Source organism: Sceloporus occidentalis, unplaced genomic scaffold (genome assembly GCF_023333645.1).
Source record: "Sceloporus occidentalis isolate IW3139 unplaced genomic scaffold, rSceOcc1.0.p SCAF_4, whole genome shotgun sequence".
Lineage (NCBI taxonomy): Eukaryota > Metazoa > Chordata > Lepidosauria > Squamata > Phrynosomatidae > Sceloporus > Sceloporus occidentalis.
In genome coordinates, this window is record NW_028316984.1 from 100,190,883 (window position 1) to 100,215,357 (window position 24,475).

The 24,475-nt window shown below is 39.3% G+C and overlaps 1 protein-coding gene across 3 annotated transcripts in view; it reads left to right on the top strand.

Annotated features, from left to right (window-relative positions):
- The window catches only part of LOC149314415 (ATP-binding cassette sub-family C member 8-like), a 99,078-nt gene that overhangs the window by 49,707 nt on the left and 24,896 nt on the right, over positions 1 to 24,475 (top strand). For all 3 annotated transcript variants that reach the window (XM_089521058.1, XM_089521060.1, XM_089521059.1), the window contains 9 exons: positions 64 to 169; positions 2,424 to 2,459; positions 4,165 to 4,200; positions 5,211 to 5,309; positions 10,890 to 10,974; positions 12,976 to 13,056; positions 16,383 to 16,520; positions 18,997 to 19,122; positions 20,856 to 20,955. In XM_089521058.1, the coding sequence (XP_089377184.1) occupies positions 64 to 169; positions 2,424 to 2,459; positions 4,165 to 4,200; positions 5,211 to 5,309; positions 10,890 to 10,974; positions 12,976 to 13,056; positions 16,383 to 16,520; positions 18,997 to 19,122; positions 20,856 to 20,955 (807 nt within the window). The remainder of the gene's footprint in view (positions 1 to 63; positions 170 to 2,423; positions 2,460 to 4,164; positions 4,201 to 5,210; positions 5,310 to 10,889; positions 10,975 to 12,975; positions 13,057 to 16,382; positions 16,521 to 18,996; positions 19,123 to 20,855; positions 20,956 to 24,475) is intronic.

The following is a 24,475-nucleotide window of genomic DNA, read 5'->3' on the forward strand; positions in this document are numbered from 1 at the left end:
CTAAAGCTCTCTGGAGTGCTGCCAATGTCAGCACTTCACATTAAATTATGTCTGTTATTGTAGGTCAGTTGACAATGATCGTGGGCCAGGTGGGCTGTGGTAAGTCATCGCTCTTGCTAGGGATACTCGGGGAGATGCAGAAGGTATCAGGAAATGTAACCTGGAACAGGTAATATTATTTGTACTTTATGTTATTGTGTAACTATATGTTTGCACTACTTTGGAGATTATCACACGGGGTAAGGAGGGATTGCTCCTGTCCTTACCCCCTCCTGAAGTTGTTCTTATCACATCTGTGCTTATCCTATCCTTCTCCCATGAGTGGCACCCATCATTGTGTTAACGGGAGTTTCCATTTATATAAACTGACAGGACCATGCCACTTCAGTGATGGGAGACAGACAGGATAAGCACAAGGTCATCTGAAAATCTTTGCATGATTGCACCATAAGAATGGGGTGAGGATGGGAGCATTCTGTCTTTTACCCTGTGTGATAATCTCTAGTGAATTCATAGACTTATTCTCAGTATCATGTTCTTGGTGTATGCAAATTTGATTACAGTTGTGATGCATACTGAATTACATATGGATAGTATATCTTTATTAACAATGTTGGCTTTCTTTAAATCCTGAATGCACAGAGCTACAGCCACACCTAGAAAACAAATATAATCAGTTTATTTATTTTATTTTATTTAATAAAAGTAGCTGTAACTAAGCAGTACTGAATTTAATGAAGATACAAAGATGGTGCTTTAAGAATCAGTTACAGTGACCAAAAACTGAATGTAAAGAAAGTAGATTGCAGCGGGTAAAATTTTCTTTGTTAAGCTTCTTCAAACAGGATGCCAAGGTCACTTGAATTACTTGTACAGTATGCATTGCACACACTGGCTTGCAGATTATCAACATTGCAACTTCTGTTGGACCATCTGTTACTTGAGCAACATCCTGACTAGAGTTCTTGGTGTTTCTATTTCTACTTTGAAGCATGTGCCAGTGCTTCAAATTTGATCAGACCAGTTAAACTGAGGGTGAGAATTTCCACCCATATTATATTACCCTTCTAAATTATCCCAAGCATGCTTTTAACTAGCATATGTAAGGGAATGGGTGAATATAGGTATGTATTGTCTGTACAGGTCTTTCTGTGAAAGTGGTCTTCCCTTCTTTTGGCTACAGTCACACTATTACTGCCCAGATCCAGCTCTCCAGCCTAGATGCTAACTGTTTTAAAGTAGGGATGTGTGCCATCAGGCCCTCCAGATAATACAGGGCTACAGCTTCTCTTACTATTGGTTTTGCAGGCTAGGGCTGATGGGAATTGTCTTCCAACAACTTCTGGGCAGGGGCACATGGTTTCCAGTCTGATTCAAAAGCATTTCAATAAATATTTTCCAACTGCGTATCTACTTCAAATCATCTTGTATGTGTGGGAAGTTGTCTTATTTAGTTCACACTGGATAAATGGTTCATGCTATGTAATATGTCTCACATTTTGTCCATTAATCAATTTTTTTGCAAATCTGTTAGTGTCATAGTATCTTGGCTAGGTAATTTAGGTTTATCAACAAGTACACATCATAAAACATTAAAATGATGTTTTCAGGTGAATATTTGTAAGTGTCAGCAACTGAAATGCTGTTGATTTTTAAATATCAATGGGGGAAAAACTAAGGTGTTGATCATATTTAAACAGCTTGTAATTGGTAAGCCATTATTGCCTAATAGAGAAACAAGCTCTCACAGTCAGAAAAAATAAATCTTTAAAGTGACAAAACTATTTCTTTCATAGCAACGAAAAGAGAACATGCTCTGATGAATTTATAGATCAAACAAGGACAGAAATGGGACCTTTCTTTGAGCTGATATGGCCCATTTTAAAGTTAATATCAGGCATAAGGGGGCAGGGAGCTTCCCTGTGTTTAGTTCCTCATGATCGAGTTTCTGTTTAAAACAGGACACTGTTATCTGAGTGTAAGTGTCATAAATACATGCAGAGCTGTGGCCTTAGTGTGTGTTTGTCATATCTAATGCTGCAAAATTAGACAATAGGTGCTTCATTTAAATTTAAAACCATCTGTCTGATTTATTTTCACATTCTTAGCGATGGTTAATTCATTCTATCATTTCTTTTCTCAACTAGCTGTATCAACTGTACCAAATCTATCAGGAATTTGCATGAGTCAGCAACTTTAATTTTTTTTGAACTGGTGAAGTTATTAAGTCTGCTTTAATATATTTTTACTTCTAAAATATTGGGAAATATATGAAGAATTAAATGATGCTTTTGTTTTCAAATTGTAACAGCTATATGAAAAATATTTTTCAATGCAGATACAAAGAATAACTGTTAATGCTCCTGTGTACAAATTGTTTATATTTACTTATATCAATTTTTTTCCTTTTACTGATGATGTAGCAATATTCCTGACAGTGAGATGGGGGAAGATGTCAGGTATAGTACTACATATGATTTTTGTTCATGTTCATACCCTGCAGCTATTCTAGTTTGGTAGGAACAGTCTTGACTAATTCTCTGCCCTTCCTTTCTGTGATAACTTTTGAGGTATCACCAAGTTGACCATGCCCAGCTCCTTCAGCCTTTTCTCATATTTTTTGCTCTCCATACTTCTTATCATCCATGTTACCTTTTTCTGTGCCTACTCCAATTTGTCTATGTCCTGCTTAAATGCCATTTACTATGTTATGCATCCCTTAAGCATATTAAACACTTGTATGGGGTGAACGTGAAAGCTAACCATCACTCCTCTTCCAGAAATTCCTGAGTCCTATACCCCCCCAACCTGCAAAGTGTCTTTCAAATACACTTGTCCCTCCACATTCACTGGGGTTAGGGGCACAGGACCCCTGTGGATGTGGAAAAACTGCAAATAACAAAAACACTATGTTTTTCCTGAGACAACACCTCTCTAGGAAACTCTAGGCCCTCCAGTACACCTCTGTGGTCAACATCTGGCAGACATTGACCATAGAATTCCACTGGTGGAGCTGCAAGTGCCTAGTGGAGTGTTCTCTCTAGGAATCACTAGGTCCTTCAGTGTGACTTTTGATTAAAGTTGACCATAGAGTTGCGCTGAAGGTCCTAGAGATTCCTAGAGAGAACATATTAATAAAATCCGTGAATAATCAAATCCACAAAAAGCAAAGCTACAAATGTGGAGGGATGAGTGTATATCACAATGGTTCTTGAAAGATTCCTGTTCACTAAGCTGGGACCAGAATGTAATATCTCCTCAAAGAACTCTTCAGGACAGCATTGCACTGACACAATAGAAGCAGACAGGAAAGCCCTCTTGAATATCAATCACTGCCTCAGGATAGGCCCGAAAATGGCCTATAACCTATGTTTAATGAGACAATGCCTGAGTTTTTCTTCATTGTCACCGAAGGGTTTATAAAACTAGGAAGCTGATGCTTTGTCACCCCCAAGATGGTTCAGGAGCAATTGTTTCAACTGTCTAAGCTGTCTCCCTGTTTCACAGATCAGCTAGGATTTCAACAGGATTAGTGGCCAGAAACTCCCTCAGAGCATCCAATAATCTCCTCATCCATTTGATAATAATGTACAGTAATACATCACACACACTTAAAGAAGCAAAAAACACACAAACAAACAAAAAACCTCAGCATGTCTTATTATGTGGTGATTTGTCCATGACTCACAGGTCCATCAGTTACATAATAATTGTTGCACTGTATAATTCAAACTTGAAGTGCCAATTGGAGCAACAGAATATTTGTGCCATGAATCAGAAATGTTTTGGCCAGATCTGCTTGCATAGGTGTGCTGCCTCCTCTTCTTTTTGGAGTGATTGTTGCAGTGTAACATGGGAGATGTGGAGAACAGCATATTCCACACATTCTAAAAAGAAGGAAAAGATCCTGCTCCTAATGTGAAATTGATGAAAGTAGATAGCTGTGACTCCCAAAACACAGGTCTATATCAATTTAAGTTGTCCTCTGATAAAAAATATAGCATAGATTTGTCATTGACTTCAATGATGTGTGTGAACTTCACTACCTTTCTGCACATGATTTTAATCATTAAAATGTAATTATGTACACTTCTGACCTCAAGTTTTCCTGAAGTATTTACATAAGTAATTAATTAAAATATATTACTGTGTGTTTTTATGCAGTCCAGAGCAGGAAACAGCTGTTGACTTGGAAACAAGGTATTGCATTTTGAAAATAATCTAGAAATAATTTCAGAGGCATCTGAAAATGAGGTGTTCTCATTCTGCTATACAGAAATTGGGGGTCTTTTTATAAGGTTGTTTTTTTTAAAGTGCCACATAGAAAATAACTATGATGGCAAATTAATAGAACTGAAGACAAAGATATGTTAGATAGGGATGGAAAACTCTAGTTTAGAACCCTGGAAAGCCATTGTCATTGGTTTTCTAGTGTACATTCTACCCAGCACTGCCATTAACAATATGGGGCTGGCCAGGCAATACTTCTAGCTCCTGATAAAGCACCCTTCTGTGTCCCTAAGCTTGCTTATTTGTTCGTTATCAGAGCAACTCTTATCCACTGTGCAAGATGAGGTTGCTATGTCATATTTAATTTGATAATATTCTACTACTCCGCTTACTAATCCATCCACCTTTGCCATAATAAATGTTGTTCAAAAAAGAATTTGCATAATTGCCCTTTAAAGCTTTACTCACACCTGTATTTATATTTGCTTGGAAGAAGCATCCTGTTCCTCCTTACCTTGGATGTGCAACAGCATCCCAAGGGGCTTATGGTCACAGCTCCATCCTCTTGACCAAAAATTGGCTGCATGGGTCTGGCCATGAGCTGAGGATGAAATCGGAAAGAGGGAAAGTGCTTCTACCTCCCACACAATAGTGTAAATCTATCACTGCAGACTTAGTTGCCAGTGTGCTTATTGAATTCTTATGTGCTTATTGCAGTCTTACACTCCAATGTCAAAAACAAAATTACTAGAGACTGTCCTGATTGTAACCTTGTATAAAAAGAGTATAAAATGTTACTGATATTTTCGATGTCTTGACAGTGTGCCATCTGTACGAGAGAGATAGAACATAAATGTGTATGTAAAAGGAGACATTCAGCGAATGCATTAGTGGAGATGAGGAAGCAGTGTCTGCTTAAATAAATAACTATGAAAAACCAGAACCCCCGCCCTCCTCTGTGTGTGTTTTTCTTTTCCTAGGAAAAGAGGAGCAGTGGCATATGCTTCCCAGAAACCATGGTTGCTAAATGCTACTGTGGAAGAGAATATCACATTTGAAAGCCCTTTCAATAAACAAAGGTAATGGTTTTAAGTAGCACATGAATACACATAATAGTCATTCTCTCTTAGCAGGCATGTAATGAACATTTTTTTTATTATTGTTAACACTTCTCCTGGTTACATGACCCAGTTGTTGAATCTTTATGTCAGAAGCACTTGTCTTCATGCTAAAAATGATTTGAAATACTGAATCATACTGATCACAACAGACCACTCTTTTCTTAGTAGGCCTGTATTGATTTCTCCTATATTTCACCTTTTAAAATGCCATTTTATACATTAGAAAACTTATTCTAGAATCATAGAGTAGGAAGAGACCAAAAGAGCCATCCAGTCCCAACCTCCTGCCATGCAGGAACTCAAAGCACCCCCGACAGATGGCCATCCAGCCTCTGTTTAAAGACCTCCAAGGAAGGAGACTCTGCTACACTCTGAGGGAGTGTGTTCCACTGTTGAACAGCCCTTACTGTCAGGAAGCTCCTCCGAATGTTGAGGTGGAATCTCTTTTCCTGTAGCTTGCATCCATTGTTCTGGGTCCTATTATCTGGAGCAGCGGAAAACAAGCTAGCTCCCTCCTCAATATGACATCCCTCAAGGACGTAGCCGGGGGGGGGGTTGGAACCCCCCCCATCAGGCCCTGGGGGCGTTCAAGCTCCTTCCTCCCCCCTCCCCTCCATTAAAACCACGGCGAGGGAACAGAGGAAAGACAAAACAAAAGTTCCCCTTTTCCCTCTGCTCTGTGGCTTTAATGGAGGGAGGAGGGAGGAGGGAGGAGGAAGGAGCTTTGCCAGTTGCAAGCTCAGAGAGAGAGGGGGAGAGAGGGAGTCCCTGTGACTCCTTTCGCTTTCGTTTCGGAAGAAAGAAAAAAGGAAGGCAGGAAGCTTCTAAAAGGAAATATAAAAGAAAGAAAAGGTGACTTCTAACTTTTAGCTGTTATATCCATGTACAATATAGAATAATAATAATAATAATAATAATAATAATAATAATAATATCCCTTACCCAAAATGCTGAGGATTAGATGTATTTTGGATTTTGGAGTTTTTCAGATTTTGGTATATTTATATACAGTATGTCTAATGGGATATCCTGGGAGATGGGATCCATGTATGTCTCATATGCATCTCATAGACATAGACTGAAGGTAATTTAATGCACAATATTTTTAAAATAATGTTGTGCTTCTGCATACTGAGCTTCAGCAAAACCCTGAGACCACTATGCCTTGTATAATTCAATAATTCAGTCATTGATCTAAACCTTCAGGATTTCCAAGTTTCCTTGAGTTGGGGGTCAGACCAGATGCTCTCAGGGTCAGTTTGGAGTTTTGGAAGTCCAGAGAAAGGAGACTCAGACTCTACTCTGGACATTTCTCCTGAGAATGGACTCATGTTTGCAAAAATAGTCATTTCTGGATTTTTGCAACAACAAAAAAGAGGAGGGTCTGTGATGCAAAAAGGCAAGAGGCTTCCTTCCAGCCTTGTTTTTTCTCTTTTTTTAAAAGACAAATAGAATAAAATAGAGTTAGCTGGCCCTTTTTCAGCATGTCAATGGGGATGCTTTGATGGAGAGTTCCTGCATGGCAGAATGGGGTTGGACTGGATCAGGGCCCTTCGTGGGGTCTCTTCTAACTCTATGATTCCATGATTCTGTAGCACTCTGAGCCTACTGTGATTTTAATAGTTTTTAAATGTATAAAGGTATAAAGTCTTATAATGTAAGCCATACACTGATGGACTATTGCACTATAATTTTTTATTGATTGATTTTATACCCTGCCTTTCTCCCAAAATAGGATTCTCTTAAAGGGGTTTGTTTAATATAAAAAGAAAGGAACCTATAAAGGCTTGGAATTAAAAATTATGATAGATAGATAGATAGATAGATAGATAGATAGATAGATAGATAGATCTTGGAATTAAAAGGTGTGTGTGTGTGTGTCTCAAAATTAAAAATCCCTCTTGGAAGTGGGAATGAAATGTGTGGATGCAGCCTGGGTTCGTAGCTCAGCTCAGATGTTGGAATACAGTGTCTCAAAGCATGAGCAGAGTGTCTCTGAGCATGAACAGAGTGGCTGCCGCTCATTGCTCGAGCAGCTGCACTTTGCTTTATCGAGCTGAATTTATCTGATGTAAACACCTTCAGAGGAAGGACTCAGTTTGCATCTGCACTGAAAAAATAATCCAGTTTGATGCCACTTTAACTGCCCTTGGCTCCATGTTGTGAAATGCTGGGATTTGTAGTTTGTTGTGGCACCTGACAGATGACTCAACTACAGTTCCCAAAATTCCATTGCACGAAGCCATAACGGAAGTTAAAGTGGTGCCATCAAGGTGTCGAGGGTAAACACTCGACCCTCTTTTTGTGTCTTGGGGGGGGGCTCTTAGCCTCTCAAAATGGTGGCACTTAGTCTTGACCCCCCCCCCTTCCCAAAATCCTGGCTACGTCCTTGCATCCCTTCAAATATTTAAACAAAGCTATCCTATCACCTCTTAACCGTCTCTCTTCTACAGGCTAAACATACCCAACTCCCTAAGTCTCTCTGTGTAGGACATGCTTTCCAGACCTTTCACCATTTTGGTCACCCTCCTTTGGACATGCTCCAATTTGTCAACATCTTTTTTGAATTGTGGTGCCCAGAACTGGACACGGGATTCTAGGTGAGGCCTGACCAAGGCAGAATAGAGTGGCACTATTACTTCCCTTGATCTAGACACTATACTTTTATTGATGAAGCCTAGAATCCCATTGGCCTTTTTAGCTGCTGCATCGCACTGTTGACTCTTGTTCAATTTGTGGTCTACTAGGACTCCTAGAGCCCTTTCACACATAGTCTCATTAAGCTAGGTGTCCCCCATCCTATATCTATGTATTTCTTTTTTTTTTTTTTCCCCTAAGTGCAGTACCTTATATTTCACTGCACTGAAATCCATGTTGTTAGCTTTGGCCCAGCTTTCTAATCTAATAAGGTCATTTTTAATTTTGTTCCTGTCCTCTGGGGTATTAGTGACTACTCCTAATTTGATGTCATCTGCAAATTTGATATGCATGCCCCCAATTCTTTCATGTAAGTCATTGATAAAAATGTTGAATAGCACTGGGCCCAGGACATCTGTCCAAGATGAAGAGGAGCCATTACTGGGTACCATTTGAGCTCGGCCGGTCAACCAATTACAAGTCCTTGTAACAGCTGCTTTGTCTAGCCCACGTTTTACTAGCTTGTTTGCAAAAAATGTCATGGGGAACCTTGTCAAAGGCCTTACTGAAATTAAGATATGCTATATCTACAGCATTTCCTTCATCTACGAAGCTGGAAATTTTATCATAAAGAGAGATTAGATTTGTCTGGCATGACTTGTTTTTCAGAAACCCATGTTGACGTTTTGTGATTATGGCATTCCCTTCTAAATGTTCACAGACTCTCTGTTTAACTATCTGCTCTAGAATCTTTCCTGGTATTATGTTAGACTAATTGGGTGATAATTTTTAGGATCCACTTTTTTTCCCCTTTTTGAAGATGGGGACAACGTTTGCCCTCCTCCAGTCTGCTGGGACTTCTGTTCTCCACGAGTCCTCAAAGATTATTGCCAATGGCTCTGAGATTACATTTGCCAGCTCTTTTAATACCCTTAGGTGTAGTTCATCTGATCCCAGAGTTTAAGTCACTTGCTTGGAAGTTATTGAAAAATACTTCCATGTGGTATATAGCATGTAAGGCAAGAGCATAATGGCCACAGCTAGATCTAAAATTTGCTTTAATGTTTCAAATTGAAATATTGATAACATTTTTATAAAGCCAAATATTTAAATATTGATTCAGAAGTAGACAACTGCAGAGGGACTGGGCAATTCCCCCATACAGCCCCATGCCTTACCAGTGGACCCCACCTACACATTTTGGTAAACCAGAAGTGAAGTAAAAGCCCTTTGAGTCATCATTTTGGCTGACTCTCAGCTGTTTTTCATTTGGGAGTTGGGCGCCCTGGAAGAGTTGGGGATGAACATGGGATATTCTTGGCCAGTTTCTAGTTGGAAATTCCCCAAAACTATTTTTTAAAATTTCAGAGTATTTGGTATCTTCAGGGGCCAGTCTTAGGAGTCCCAAGAGCCACCTGTGGCCTTCAAGCTGCACTTTGCCCACCTGTGTACTATTGGCTCTTTTCATGGGGCACAATATTAACACTGCTGGTTAAGCTTACATCCTGTTTCTTTGGGGAACATTTTACCTTTGGATCTCTGTAAGTAATAGATATTCTCTAAGCTCCTCTCTGCACTGACCAGGGGCAGCCCAGAGTATGCTAGCCCTGAAGCTGCCCTGACCCTCTTCCATTACTGTTTCATCTGTTTCAGTGCCATGCAGCTGATTGCACATATGTCCTGCTGAGCCACCTGGTGCTTCTCAGCCACTGTGAGTCTCTTTGCTCTGAGGTCAGAACAAGTTGTGCAGTGATAATCACATGGCTGGATCCCTTGTTCTGACCTCAGAGTAAATGACAGGCAACAGTGGAATATGCACCAGGTAACTCAGCAAGATGCATTTTAAAAAGCCACTCACAATCTGAACTTCCTGAAAGATCTGGAGCATGTAGTAAGTTTTTAAAATCCATTTTAAGAGCGATATATCCCACTTTTGGTACTGACCAGGCCAGATGTCACCCAGTCTGCTCACAACAGAACCAGGGTTTGGGTCATGGGTCATCTCATCACCCTGCCAAGAGAACAGGGGAGGCCATTTTATTTGGCCTGTGCAAACAAACCTAAGTATAGGCCAGACATGGTGTGATCATCATCTGATCCCCAACTTGTGAGTTTCCAGAGGCTTCTGACTGGCCAAGGCTAAAAAATCCATAAGAACACAGATTACATGTGTCTTTGATCCGATCTAGCAAGGCAGTTTTTAATACTCTTTTTCTTTCTTTCTTATATCTCTCTTCTTCAGTGGGGAAGCAATCCCTGTTTAACATCTGGCATTAGAAACTTGTTTTATGTTCCATATTATCAGTTCAGACCCAGGAAATAAAGCCAAAATGAAATGAAAATGGTTTGATCATGCTAATAGTATGATAGAATTGTATCTTACTGTTTGTTTGTTCGTGCCAAATTTGTTTCAGGTAATGCAACCACATTCTCCATCTCTTTTTCATTTGTTGTATATAATGATCTGCTGTTACTAGTACAAACAATGGAATGGACTGTTCCTGATATAACATAAATAAGTATTTGCAATGTCACCTAATCTTACAATGCTGATAGAATTAAACTTGCAAATTATACTGTTCATTTAGATCACGAGTCTCTTAAATATGGCAAGGGATGCCTTAAAGAGGTGTGTTGGGTCTCCTAAGGATAGAACCAGGGAACCAGGGAATATTTCATCTATTTTTAACCTTTGAATGTCTTATAGTGCATTATTAACTAAAAGGACATTTATTTACCTGGAACAGAGAGAGTTCCCATTAGAACAATTAGTGCTTAGCAAACATGCTTTTTCCAGCGTGTGAGTTCTCCAGCTGATTAATCATACCCTTAAAAGCAAGTCAAATTTGCTTGTAAGGCAGTATCTATGTCTATTGACAATTACCACTTTTGTTTCCACAGGTACAAAGCAGTAATAGATGCTTGCTCTCTTCAACCTGATATTGACATACTACCACATGGAGACCAAACTCAGATTGGGGAGAGGGTTAGTAACCATATTCAGGATATCAATACATATACTTTAATTAAACATCCTGATTTGTCATATGTTTTTAAAAATCAGATAGTTATTTGAAAAAAAAACAGTTTGTAGAGCAAATACACTTTCAGATCATTAGTTTGAAAGCTTTATACTTTGTAAACATTGTTGCAGTTTTAGCTAACAAAACATTTCTTTTAAGCTGCAGTCAGTATACATGATATCACTTAAATACTGTCTTTAGTTATATTTACTGAATAAAATACATTTTTAAAGTGTCTAAATTGCATTAGATGACATTTTAGAACACTCCAGTTTTAGGATGAACTGCTAAAATGCTTTTTAACATCACCTGGTGTATTTATTCTGATACAAGTAAATGGTATCTATTGATTTTATGTGAGAAATTAACAAGGTATCAGTTAGAAACAAAGGTAAAAAATCCACTCTGCCACAGATTGATTGATTGATTGATTGATTGATTTTTATGGTATTTATACCCCACCCTCCAGCCCTAAAGGCTATCAGAGCGGCTTACAATTATTATTTTTAATTGAACAGTTCCCTGCCCTTGGACTTACAATCTAAAAGACACGACACAAAAGGAGAAGGGAATGGTGGTGGGAAAGGGGATGAGGTCCAGTGGTTATTCTATCCCTCTGAGGCCTGGACCAAGGCAGATGGACTGGAGGGAGGGCTCTTCTTCTTCAGGCTAGCCCTGATGGAGCTGGGCCTGCCTGTTCACTCCCTCGCAGGCCGGAAGATGACAGTTATGAAGGGAGGAATCTCTTTCTTCAGGCTAGCCCTGATGGAGCTGAGCCTGCCTGTTCACTCCTTCGCAGGCTGGAGGATGGCAGTTATGGAGGGAAGAGTCTCTTCCTTCAGGCTAGCCCTGATGGAGCTGGGCCTGCCTGTTCACTCCCTCGCAGGCCAAAGGATGGCAGTTAACAGATACCTGTAATTATGGTCACTGTGTGGAGGGGCCAACACTTTTACAAAAGAAAAGTCTAGCTACATTAGACAGTATGAAACGGTATTGAATTTCAACTGCACAAAAGAGATTCTTCATTATAGAAATGAGATTTTAGCATCTGAAAATGTATGTTTTAAGATAGAGGTGGGGAAAGTAAATCCCCCAAGGCTATTTTGGGAGCCTTTTACATTTTTAGATCCTATGGGATGACCTTTTCTTGGCTAAATAGGAAAGATAGGAAAGAAAAGAGGAAAGAAACTAAATAAATTTTGCCTCTGCTGGCACCATCCTGAAGTGATCATTCACCTTTTAAATAGGTTGCATGGCCCCATGTGCAGTTTGACATCAAACTCTATCAACTTTTGAAAATGAGAGGTGAACATGCAGACACTTCCAGGGTTTCTGTTTTGTTTGGGGGGGGGGCATTTTTGGCAGTTCATTTGGCCCTGAAATAGTTGCAGGGGCAGATAATTGGCTCACAGACCTACCACAGTTGCCCACCCCTATTTTGAAAAGTAGTATCAAAAGAATTTGTTGGTATTGGTATTCAAACTTTGGTCTCCCACAGTTCTAGTCCATCATTCAAGCCACTACACCATACTGACTCTCATGGCATCAACATACAATGGGGCAAAAGTTTGGACTTCAACAGTTTAACATTAAGTCATATCCTTTCTTAGAGATGGAATTGCTTAATGTCCTTGCCCAGCTCTAATTTCTAGATTCTTCTACTGTAAATTCGGAATTAACATTTTCTTCAGGAGCTATTGTGAGGGCCAATGCTATAACGAATAATACATCATTTTATTAACTCACTTTATTATACTTTCAAATCAGTGTTTATATAATCAATAATACATGATAATAAACATTCTTGAATATGAGGATGAAAATGTTGTCTTGTTTAATAACTTTTGATATTTCTCTCGCTGCTTTATGCTGAGCACTGTGTTCCAGGTGCTTTGTGAGAGCAAAGTTTAAGCCACAGAACTGACAATGTAGCTTTTACAATCATTGTTTTCCTTTTACTACAGGGCATTAATCTGTCTGGAGGTCAGCGCCAGCGGATCAGTGTAGCAAGAGCACTTTACCAACAGACAAATGTTGTGTTCTTGGTAGGTTGAGCATAACTGATGCCATGCTCTATATCAAAGCTTGCAAAATGCCTCACTTAAGAAGGCTTTGTGTCTGATTAGATCTCCATACATGCATAAACAAAATTTGTATGTGTTTGTATTAGCCAGCAATCTGGTCTCAGTCTGCTTGTGCTAAAATGTATATAAACATATATTGACAACCATGGGTTACAGTAACCAGTACAACCAGTTTAGCATTGGAAATATGTTTCAGAAAGAAAACAAAGATATCTACAGAACAACCCACAAATGAGTTTTTAAAAAGCATAGAATTGGATTGATAAACCAAAAAGGCTTGCAAATAACCAAGATTATTTGTTTTTGAGAGTGAATTATAAAATGTGAATTTTAGGATGAAGAATGCAATGGAACAAGACATTTTGTCCAAGGCATGTGATTCCACTTTGGTTCCACTTTGCAAATATTGCTGGTGTCATAAGGGCAAATGAATTGTTGCAGTGAAAATATGTGAATTAGGTCTCTATTCCGCAGCAAAACCTCCCTCAGAAATGAAATCAGAAAAGGGGATCAGCCAGGGCACAGAGACAATCAAGTTGTCATGATTTTATTTTTCATGGATGACTTCATTTTCCAGTTGTTTTGGAATTATCACTCAACTTATTGTAAGGTGTTAATTCTTTTAAAAATAGGTTACAGTTACATAAATCAAAAGCTCAAAGGTGAAAATTAACTAATAGACATGTAATAATGTAGTGCTTGTCTAGCATTTAACGTAACTGTACCATTACAAGAGAACAGTGAGAATGTTTTCCGCTATTCCTTTATCATTACTGCATGAACTGTATCACTCAACTGACAAGAGAACTAAATGGCATACTAATTATTTTAACCTGGGTTATTTTATGGCAATATTTCTATAAGCTGTCATGGGTCTGCCCTTATTAATTAAGCAATTCCATGGAGGCATGTTTTGTGTAATGTAATTGTTGAGTCCTGCACAGTACTATAGCTAGAGAACATTATTGCAACCCATCTTTCCTGTCTCCTTTATACAGTATGTTTCCCATTACTACTACTTTGTTGTAAGAATGGTGTTTAGAAATGTTTTCATAGTCATCTTCTAAACCCTTCCCATTCACCTCTTCTTCAATCATTTTCTACTGATGATTTTGCAGTTTTTTTTTCAATACCAGAATTGAAACCTTCATTCTTCTCTCTCTGATCTTGAATCCTCCTCATTATCGACATATCAAATGCCCTCTTGTTCCACATTTTCTTCTTTTTACTCTGTCTTGTTAGATGAATTGTCCAAAATGTTGAAGTCTTCAAATCCTTCAACCTGTTTTTCTGGATCCTGTTCCTTTTTGCTTTTTTATTACCATTTTCCCAACTATTTTCCCTTTTCTTTGTCATATCATTAATCTGTCACTTTCCTCTGGCTCATTTCTTTCTGAGCTTAAACATGCCATGATCTTTCCCATCCTCAAAAAGTCTTCACTCAACCCTTCCTCTCTCTCTAATTTTCATCCTATTTCACTATTGCCTTTCCTCTCAAAAGTATTGGAATGTGCTGATTATGCTCAGTGCCTCACCTTCCATACTCAATTCTGTATTGGATCCTTTTCAGTCTGGATTCAGCCCTTTACATTCTACCGAGACAGCTCTCACAAAAACAACAAACAACCTCCTTCAGCCCAAGTAAAAAGGTCTATATTCCACCCTTATTCTTCTTGATCTTTTTGCAGCCTTTGATGCTGTTGATCATGCTCTTTTGTTAGATTTACTTCACGACTTAAGGTTCACTTACTCAGTTTTCAGCTGGTTTTCAGCTTAAAACTCAGGCTGGTCATTTAATGTGGTACCTGCTGGTCATGCATCCTCTTCCTTTCCCCTTTTGGTTGGGGTTCCTCAGGGCTCCATTCTGGGCCCTTTTTTTGTTTTCTCATTACACGCTATTGTTAGGTAATATTATCAGTTCATATGGGTTTCAATATCACCTTTATACTGATGATACCCAACTGTAGCTCTACTTCATTACATTCTACATTTTCCATCACTGTCAATAATGTTCCCATCCATCCTGTGAAGGAAGCATGGAGACTTGGCTTTGTCTTTGACTCTTTAGTGTCCTTTGTTCCTCATATTTAGTGTCCTTTGTTCCACTGAGCCCTGGTGGTGCAGTGGTTAAATGCCTGTACTGCAGCCATTCACTCAAAACCACAAGGTTGCGAGTTCAAGACCAGCAAAAGGGCCCAAGCTCGACTCAGGCTTGCATCCTTCCGAGGTTGCTAAAATGAGTACCCAGACTGTTGGGGCAAATTAGCTTACTTGCTATTTAGCTTACTTGCTATTCACCGCTATGATCTTTGGAATAGCGGTATATAAATAAAACAAATTATTATTATTAATTATTATTATTATATTGAGGCTGTAGCAAAGGGATGTCAATTTTTCCTTTATAACATCATTAAAATTAGACCTTTCCTCTCTGCTTCCCCACTATCTCATCTTAGTCCTTTGGTTTCCATTCTTCATTCTGCTGCTAAGATTATCTTTTTGGACCATTGTTTTGATCATGTTACCCAGTTTTGATATCCTTCTGTTGGCTACCTATTCCCTCTAGGATTACTGTAAGATGCTTATTCTGTCATTCAACACCCTACATAACCTAGCTCCTCCTTATCTCACAACTCTTCTCTTTTACCAGCCTGTTAGGAATCTGTTCTCTGGGAATACTTCTCACCCAGCCAAAGGTTTCCACCTCTTTGGATTGGTTTCCTTTTTCTCTTGCCACCCCCTATTCCTGGAATCACCTCTCTGTAAACTTGCAGACTACTCCTTCTCTCACCATTTTAAAATCCAAATAGAAAACTTTTTTTGTTTTCTAAATCTTTTGGTATTTCAGAGTAATGCTTTATAATTTTACTACAATTGATTATCTCTTTCATTCTGTATTTTATGTTTCTGAAGTAATTCTGAATTATTGAAGTAGTTCTAAATGTTTTATGCTATTATAAAGCACCATGTACCATGGATGGTACTAAATAAATAAATAAATAAAATGGATGATTGAAATCAAGCCTTGAAAATGGGAGACTCAGCCTTTCTGTTTTGCCCAACTTCATTCTAGAAAAGATTTTGTTGTGTGTTCTACTCTCCACTGACCAGAAGAACACTTATTAAATCCAAAATTAATTTGCCAATAAAATTTAACTTGCTGGTTTCCCCCTTATAATAGCAGTATATTATAAAGAAAGGGGCAATTTTTAAAAGGTTTGTTTCTATTGCAAAGGTAATGATGCACCGATGGAAATTATCTGTCAATATATTTTTATGTTGGTTAGGATGATCCATTTTCTGCACTGGATATCCACTTAAGTGACCATCTTATGCAAGAAGGAATCCTCAATATGCTACGAGAGGACAAGAGGACTGTTGTTCTGGTCACTCACAAGCTACAATATCTACCCCATGCTGACTGGGTAATGAAGCTTTTTTGTTTGTTTGTTTGTTTGTTTGTTTGTTTCAAGGAAAAAATAAAGAAGGAATATGTGTATGAATGAGTCAGTAAAAACTAAGCACTTAATAAATTCCATTATCATCAAACCAAAGCTTGATACTCTTTAAAAAAAACACATTGATTTTAGTTGTTTGAGTCTAATTGCTGATCCTAACTAGATTAGGCCTGTTGATTGAATGGAACAATATGTGTTTTTGTTGAGGTCCCATTGATTGGAATGGTACATTGTAACTGGGACTAGAAATTGGATTCAAGACACTGGGAGAGATATAAATGAGCTTAACTCAACCTCTGAAATCAATAGGGTTTATGTATTTTAATGCTGGGATATTTAATTCCCACTCTGCCTTTTTTGCTGTCCACAGACCTAATAAAACGTGTATGGTTTGTAACACTGTACTGCTGTAACTTGGCAAAACAGGAAATCAGAAGTTCAAAAGGAAGTCAGTCCTTCCTTTTTGTATTTTATTTTATATCCTTTGTAGCTCTCACTAAATGGATCACACTATGGCGGGTTACAGACCACCCTCAAGCGGCTGTTTTCCCACCGCCGCCATTCGCTGCAGAGGGAAGCCCCAGCGGCCAGACCGCAAGGCTTCCCAGTGCAGCGAAAAAGGAGCACCGAAATGGTGCTCCTTTTCAAAATGCAGAAGTGGCGCCGCGAGGGGCGAAGCGCGCCCTCAAGGTGTCACTTCCGGTGTGCCACGTCTGGACTCTGTGTGTCCAAGACGTAAAAATGGCAGTGCCCATGTGGATGGGCGCTGACATTTAGGACACGCTCTGCGTGTGTTGGGAACGGGGCTGGTTAGGAAGGGGCAACCCTTCCTAACCCTAGGACGCCCCTTCCTAACCCTAGGACGGCAGAGTGCATCCTAAATGGCGGTCTGTAACCCACCAATATTTTTTTAAAAAAATAAAGCTAGACAATGAAATTTCATGCCAAGTTCATAAATATTTATCTGACAGTAGCACAAAATGAATTTAAACCATTTCCCATTTTAAAAGAAATAATTAAAAGAACAGCAGAAGCAAAAAAAAAACCAAACAAACCAAACAAACCACAAAACACCTCTCCACAAATTTTAATATTTTGGGCAAATGCTGTTCATTTCTGACTTGCAATAATTAACCTTTGAAGAAAGACAAAATAAACCAGTTTTTAAAACTTGCTTTAAAATTAACCTTACCCAAATCAGTGAGTCAAGAGTTCCACAACCTGAGGGCTAACATAAAGCCATGTCCACCAACAGGATCTTTTCTTTCAGTATTGCTTCTGAGACAAGGAATGTCCTTAGAAAAAAAATTAGTTGCAGGACCTTCCAGAGATGTTTCTGATGGCTGGGAAGGGTAGAGGAAGGAAAAGTTCCTTTGCAAGAGCAGAATTATGTTTGTTCAGGTTGGGCAGAACTCAGAGAAATTAAGATATCTGGATTATTTGTTTCTCTAATACATTTTAGAAGGAATCTTTTGAGCTGTCTATTAAGTTTATTGCACACCATTTCCAGACTGATCTAGGCAATCTTAAACTGCATTAATTATACAGTGTAGATGCAGTCTGACTTAGGGCCTGAACAGAAAGGCCAGAATAAATCTGCTTCTTGTCTCCTTGGAGGTATGCTGTTTAAATGATGTGTGCGTCTTAAGAGGCTGGAAGCCACACCAAAGCCACACTCCAGTCCCAAAGACTGGAACACAGGTTTGGGGCAGCTTCCAGCCTCTTACAGCTCAATGCTATGGAATTCTGAGATTTGTAATTTTGTGAGATGTTCAGTCTTCTCTGTGCCACAACAAACTACATATCTCAGGATGCCATAAAACGGAGCCATGACACATAAAGTGATGTCAAACTGCATTAATTCTGCAGTGTGGCAGCAGCTTCAAAGAAAGAAGGTGGTAGCATCTGATGAAATAGACTTAAATCTACGAAAGCTTATGATACCAATTTTTTTTCTCAGTCTCAAAGGTGCTATAAGATCCCCTTGCTTACTGATCCAGATTCACAGGGCTATGTCTTTGAATCATACATGACAAGTGGGGCAACTGCTATAGGGCCAAGGACCAGATTTCAGGTTAGCTTGAACCAGCAAGGTGTAATGGCTTGAACATTGGACTACGACTTTGAAGGTCAGGATTCAAATTCCTGCTTAACCATGAAAACCCACTGGGAAAGTCATTCTTTCTTAGACTCAAAGGAAACCAAAAGCCAATCCCCTCTGAATGAATCTTGCCAAGAAAACCATAAGATAGGGTTGCCTTAGGCTCACCATAAGCTGGAAATGACTTGAACTTATTTATAGTTCAAAAAGGGGACTTTTCCAAACTTTTGTCCTAACTCTATCTGAAATTTAAAATTTGGTTAGATCCATAAATGCAAATTAAAAGCATCAGTTAATGTATGACAATAGACTTTTGATAATAAACAATTTAAACTGTTGCAGATTATTGCAATGAAGGATGGTACCATTCAGAGAGAAGGCACACTCAAGGACATTCAGAAATCAGAATCTGAGCTCTTTGAACATTGGAAAACACTCATGAATCGACAGGACCAAGAGCTGGAGAAGGCATGTTTTCCTTTTCTTTCCTAGCATCTTAAATTATTCTTTATTTGGTGAAATAATAATTTACAGGTGTTTTTTTTAAAAGTTTAATAAATGAATCATTCTGCTTTAGAGTAGAAGAAAAGGGAGACAAAACTGCTATGTTTATTATATCAAGGGTGGGGAAAGCCTAGCTTATGGGCAACATTGATCTTCCAGGGCTGATTTTGGGGGGCCCTGAGGCTCCCCAGCATCCCCTCAAAATTATTGAAAACAATTGGTAAGAATACCACCCAGAAAGTTTTGAGGGGCAATTTTATAAAAACCCAATGTGTTTTAGGATTAAGAGAGTTCTTTCTAACAAGTTACCTCTAAATTGATCCTTGGAGGCATGGGGGGGGGGTATTTTTGTGAAAAGCCTGGTAATTATTTCTGTTGGAGAGAAGGCAGAGGGTGTGCCCCCTCCCCATTGCTTCTGAAGGCCAATTTGGCCCTCTAACATTTGGCAGTTGCCCATGATATGCGAGTAATGAATGCCAACAAATTTCATTGTACAAAACATGAAGGATCGGGGGTGAGCATTAATGCTTCAAAATAGGAGTCCCAAACCTGAAAACTAGCTCACAAGAGTGGCTTAGGATTAGGCAGAGGTTCCTCTCTAGTGGCTTTCACCCATCTTGGCCCTGATGGTCCCATTCTGCCTCTGGAAGCCTGCAATCAGAAATATAATGCCAACAGTATTCCTACGGTCAGCAGTTTTCAGAGGGTTCAGAAATGCTTTATTCCTCAAATAGGGTGGATATTGGTCATCAGCAGTTTGGATCTGTTAGATCCAATGCCCTGCAGTTACTCTTAAGGGATCCAGTGATTGGCCTCTCATCTATATCAGTCTGGGTCATGGTCCTTATAGTGAGGGGAGTTTTACTGTACCCCACTGATGAGAGAGGGGAACAATACAAATAAAAAAACTTGTCACACCTTTCATCCTGGCTAGCATAAGTCATCCGACATCCTCTTTCCAAACCCCACTTAGTGTTGCTATGTAATTCAGGTAGAAATAACACCTGCTATTTCAGGGGTTAATCAGGTGTGAAATCTCCTGTGTTTATATACTACAAATTAGGGGCAACAGGTTAATCTATTACCATGGAAGCAGCAAATCCTTTCCTATTATAGATGCACCAGGTTGTATGAGCTTTCCCAGGGCTGAATTTCTGTTGGAAATAGAATCCATCCCATGGATAGTCAAAGTACAACCTGGAACAGCTGCAAGAGAAACAACCATAACTCCGAAAGTGAATTCACCATCACTGAAGCTAATAGATCCATCAGATATTCCTGCTGCAAATGCTATCACTGGAGAACAGAGCAGATATCATTGTAGCTCTGCTTTTTGCAAGGGGTTTGAGAGAGTGGGAGCATACCCACATGTGTGAATTGCCCACAGCATCTTTGACATTGCTTAGTTTCAGCTCACCATCTTTAAATGTGGTTAAAAGAAACAGTGATGTTTACCAAACCCAGCTTTTTAACCTTAATCTTTGAACCTTAGTTAATGTCTGAGCTAACATTAGCATCAGCCTCTAATGATTGACCTAGGAGACTTTTTGATGCATTTATATCAAAAATATTAATAATTAATGTAAGTTAAATGCATTGGATCACTTCTTTTTAACAACAAATTGATTTGAAGATATCTGTGGGCAAGATTTCTTTTAAAGATATGTAATACTCAACCTCAATTTTCCTACTTTTAGGAGAGCTTAATTGAAAGAAAAACTGTATTGGATAGGAAGAATCTCCAAAGGACAGTGTATTCTCGAGACTCTCTACTCCAAGATGATGAAGAGGATGAAGGTGAAGTAGCAATCCAAAAAGGGATATTATGATTTATTACACTGTTCTTTTCAAAATTTAACAATACCAACATTTTAGAAATTTCAGGAGAAAAAATATGGCAAAGTCATTTGTATTTCAAGTACTATTTAAAGGACAAGTCTGCTTGTCTTTGTCAGAAACATTCTGACATACTGTTTTTTGTTACATATATATTATTATTTTCCTTGCCCCCCCCCCCCCGCTCCCCAAAAAATAATACTTAGAGTGGAATATCTAGCATTTTGAACAGGTGATTTTGGATTTAAACCCTGTCCAGCCATACACATCCAAGCTTTATAGGTGGTTGTGTTTCAATTGCTTTAGTGCGGTGCTCTGTGATAAATGCATGTGACTGCTTTAGCTGTGGCCTGAAGTTACTTTGGCTTATGGCCATGCTATTCAGCATTAGGATATAGAATCATAGAATCATAGAATCGTAGAGTTGGAAGAGACCACTAGGGCCATCCTGTCCAACCCCCTGCCATGCAGGAAATCCAAATCAAAGCATCCCTGACAGATGGCCATCCAGCCTCTGTTTAAAGACCTCCAAGGAAGGAGACTCTATCACCTTCCGAGGAAGTGCATTCCACTGTCGAACAGCCCTTACTGTCAGGAAGTTCCTTCTAATGTTCAGGTGGAATCTCTTTTCCTGTAGCTTGTATCCATTGTTCCGGGTCCTGTTCTCTGGAGCAGCAGAAAACAAGGTTGCTCCCTCCTCAATATGACATCCTTTCAAATATTTAAACAGGGCTATCATATCACCTCTTAACCTTCTTTTCTCCAGGCTAAACATCCCCAGCTCCCTAAGTCGTTTCTCATAGGGCATGGTTTCCAGACCCTTCACCATTTTTGTCGCCCTCCTTTGGACACGCTCCAGTTTCTCAATGTCCTTTCTGAATTGTGGCGCCCAGAACTGGACACAATATTCTAGGTGGGGCCTGACCAAAGCAGAATACAGTGGCACTATTACTTCTCTTGATCTAGACACTATACTTCTATTGATGCAGCCTAAAATAGCATTGGCCTTTTTAGCTGCCGCATCACACTGTTCACTCATGTTCCACTTGTGGTCTACTTGGACTCCTAGATCCCTTTCACACGTAGTTTCATTCAGCCAGGTGTCACCCATCCTATATCTGTGCTTTTCGTTTTTCCGTCCTAAGTGCAATACCTTACATTTCTCTGTGTTGAATTTCATTTTGTTAGCTATGGCCCAGTTTTCTAGTCTATTCAGGTCATTTTGAATCTTGATCCTGTCCTCTGGGGTATTAGCTATTCCCCCTAATTTGGTGTCATCTGCAAATTTGATAAGTATGCTCCCAATTCTGTCATCCAGGTCATTGATAAAGATGTTGAATAGCACTGGGCCCAGGACAGAGCCCTGTGGGACCCCACTGGTCACTTCTCTCCAGGATGAAAAGGAGCCATTGTTGAGCACCCTTTGGGTTCAGCCGGTCAACCAATTACAGATCCATTTAACAGTTCCTTTGTCTAGCCCACATTTTACAAGCTTGTTTGCAAGAATGTCATGGGAAACCTTGTCAAAGGCCTTACTGAAATCAAGATATACTATATCCACAGCATTCCCTTCATCTACCAAGCTGGTAATTTTATCAAAGAATTATGGCTTATGGCCATGCTATTCAGCATTAGGATATGATATGAATTTTTACCAGCAAAATACAAATGTCATTAAAGCATTTTACTGTACTTGTTAATTGCATTTGAGCTAAATTATTGTGCTATTCAGTTACATTGTGCATAGTCTATGGATGCATCTACAGTGTAGAAATAATGTAGTTTGACACCCCTTTAACTGCCATAGCTCCTTTCCACAGAATCCTGGGATTTACAGTTTTGTGAGTCACCAGCACTCTCTGGCAGAGAAGGCTAAAGATCTTGTAAATCTACAGATCCTAAGATTCCATAGAATGGAGCTGCAACACAAAAGTGGTGTCAAACTGCATTCTTTCTATAGTGTAGATGCACCTTATATATCACGCATACACACCCACAGAAATAAATGTAGAGTCAAATTAGCTTGGTATAAATCTTGACAGAGCCATACAAAACCATATATGACTGCTTATAAGCAAACATTTGCAAGTTCGTAGAACAAATTTAAAAAGAGCTATACAGGTGTTAAAATGACCACTGCTCCATTACACTTTCTATTCTTACACTGTTGACCAAGGCTCCACTGACTACTAACAGCTGCACTGGCTACCAGCTCATTTCTACACTAAATTCAATGTTAGTGATGCCCTATTAAGTCTTATACAACTCAGATCCAGATTGAGTGAAAGACCATATTTCTTGGATGTGTCTACCCAAGTTTTAAAATCTGTGAGAGAGGCCCTTCTCTCAGTCCCATTTCTTTCAGAAGTGCATTTGGTGGGGAGACAGGAAAGGGCCTCCTCACTGACTACTCCTAGATAGTGGAATGATCTACCTCTTCCTGTTGTCCTTCCAAAGGTCTACAAAGATCATTTATTCAGGCAGGTCTTCAGTGACCAAGCGGATCTATGTGGAGGAGCTGGACTTGAAATGTTTTAATATTTTTATTAATGTGTTCTTTTAAAATATTAGCTGAACAGGAGCCCTGATGGCACAGTGGTTAAATGCCTGTACTGCAGCCACTCACTCAAAACCACAAGGTTGCGAGTTCAAGACAAGCAAAAGGGCTCAAGCTTGACCAGGCTTGCATCCTTCCAAGGAGGTCACTAAAATGAGTACCCAGATTGTTGGGGGCAAATTAGCTTACAGTTGTAAACCGCTTAGACACTGCTTAGGCGGTATGAAGCGGTATATAAATGAAGCTTGTTTGTTTGTTTGAACATATAGGTATTTTAAATTAATGTGAAATTTAATATTTGTAATGTACTGTGCTTTATTGAATTCAAAGTCATAGTGTTAGTTGGGGAAAACAGTATGCAAAGGGATCTTGCAGCACATATGAGACTAACTAACTAAATGTGCTTTATTGACATATTTTAATATGCTCTAAGCAGCCTTGCATCACAGCCTTGAAAGAAAGCACCTGAATAAAAGTAGTTGGCTAATAAGCAAGTTAAAGATTTGTTTACTTTCTAGGCTAAGTTATCAGCACATTCTTCTTTTCAGAACTAAATTTATTTTCACCCTCAAAATCATAATGCACTATGTAGCCATTTTTTTCCATAGAAAAAGACATCAGAATTAATACCTAGATCACTTTTCTTTTGGACTGCTGTGATTAGATTACTTCATCCAGCTTGAATCCAGAGAAAACGGAAGTACTGGTGATAGGCTCCCCTGGCCCGGGTAAGGAAATTTTTCCCCCTGTCCTGAATGGGGTCACGCTCCCCATGAAGGTCTCTCCTCGCAGTCTGGGGGTGCTTCTGGACTCGTCACTCCACCTAACATCTCAGGTGGATGCGACGGTCAGGAGCACTTGTTATCAGCTTCGGCTTATACGCCAGCTGCGTCCCTTCCTGGGCCGGGGGGACCTTGAAACCGT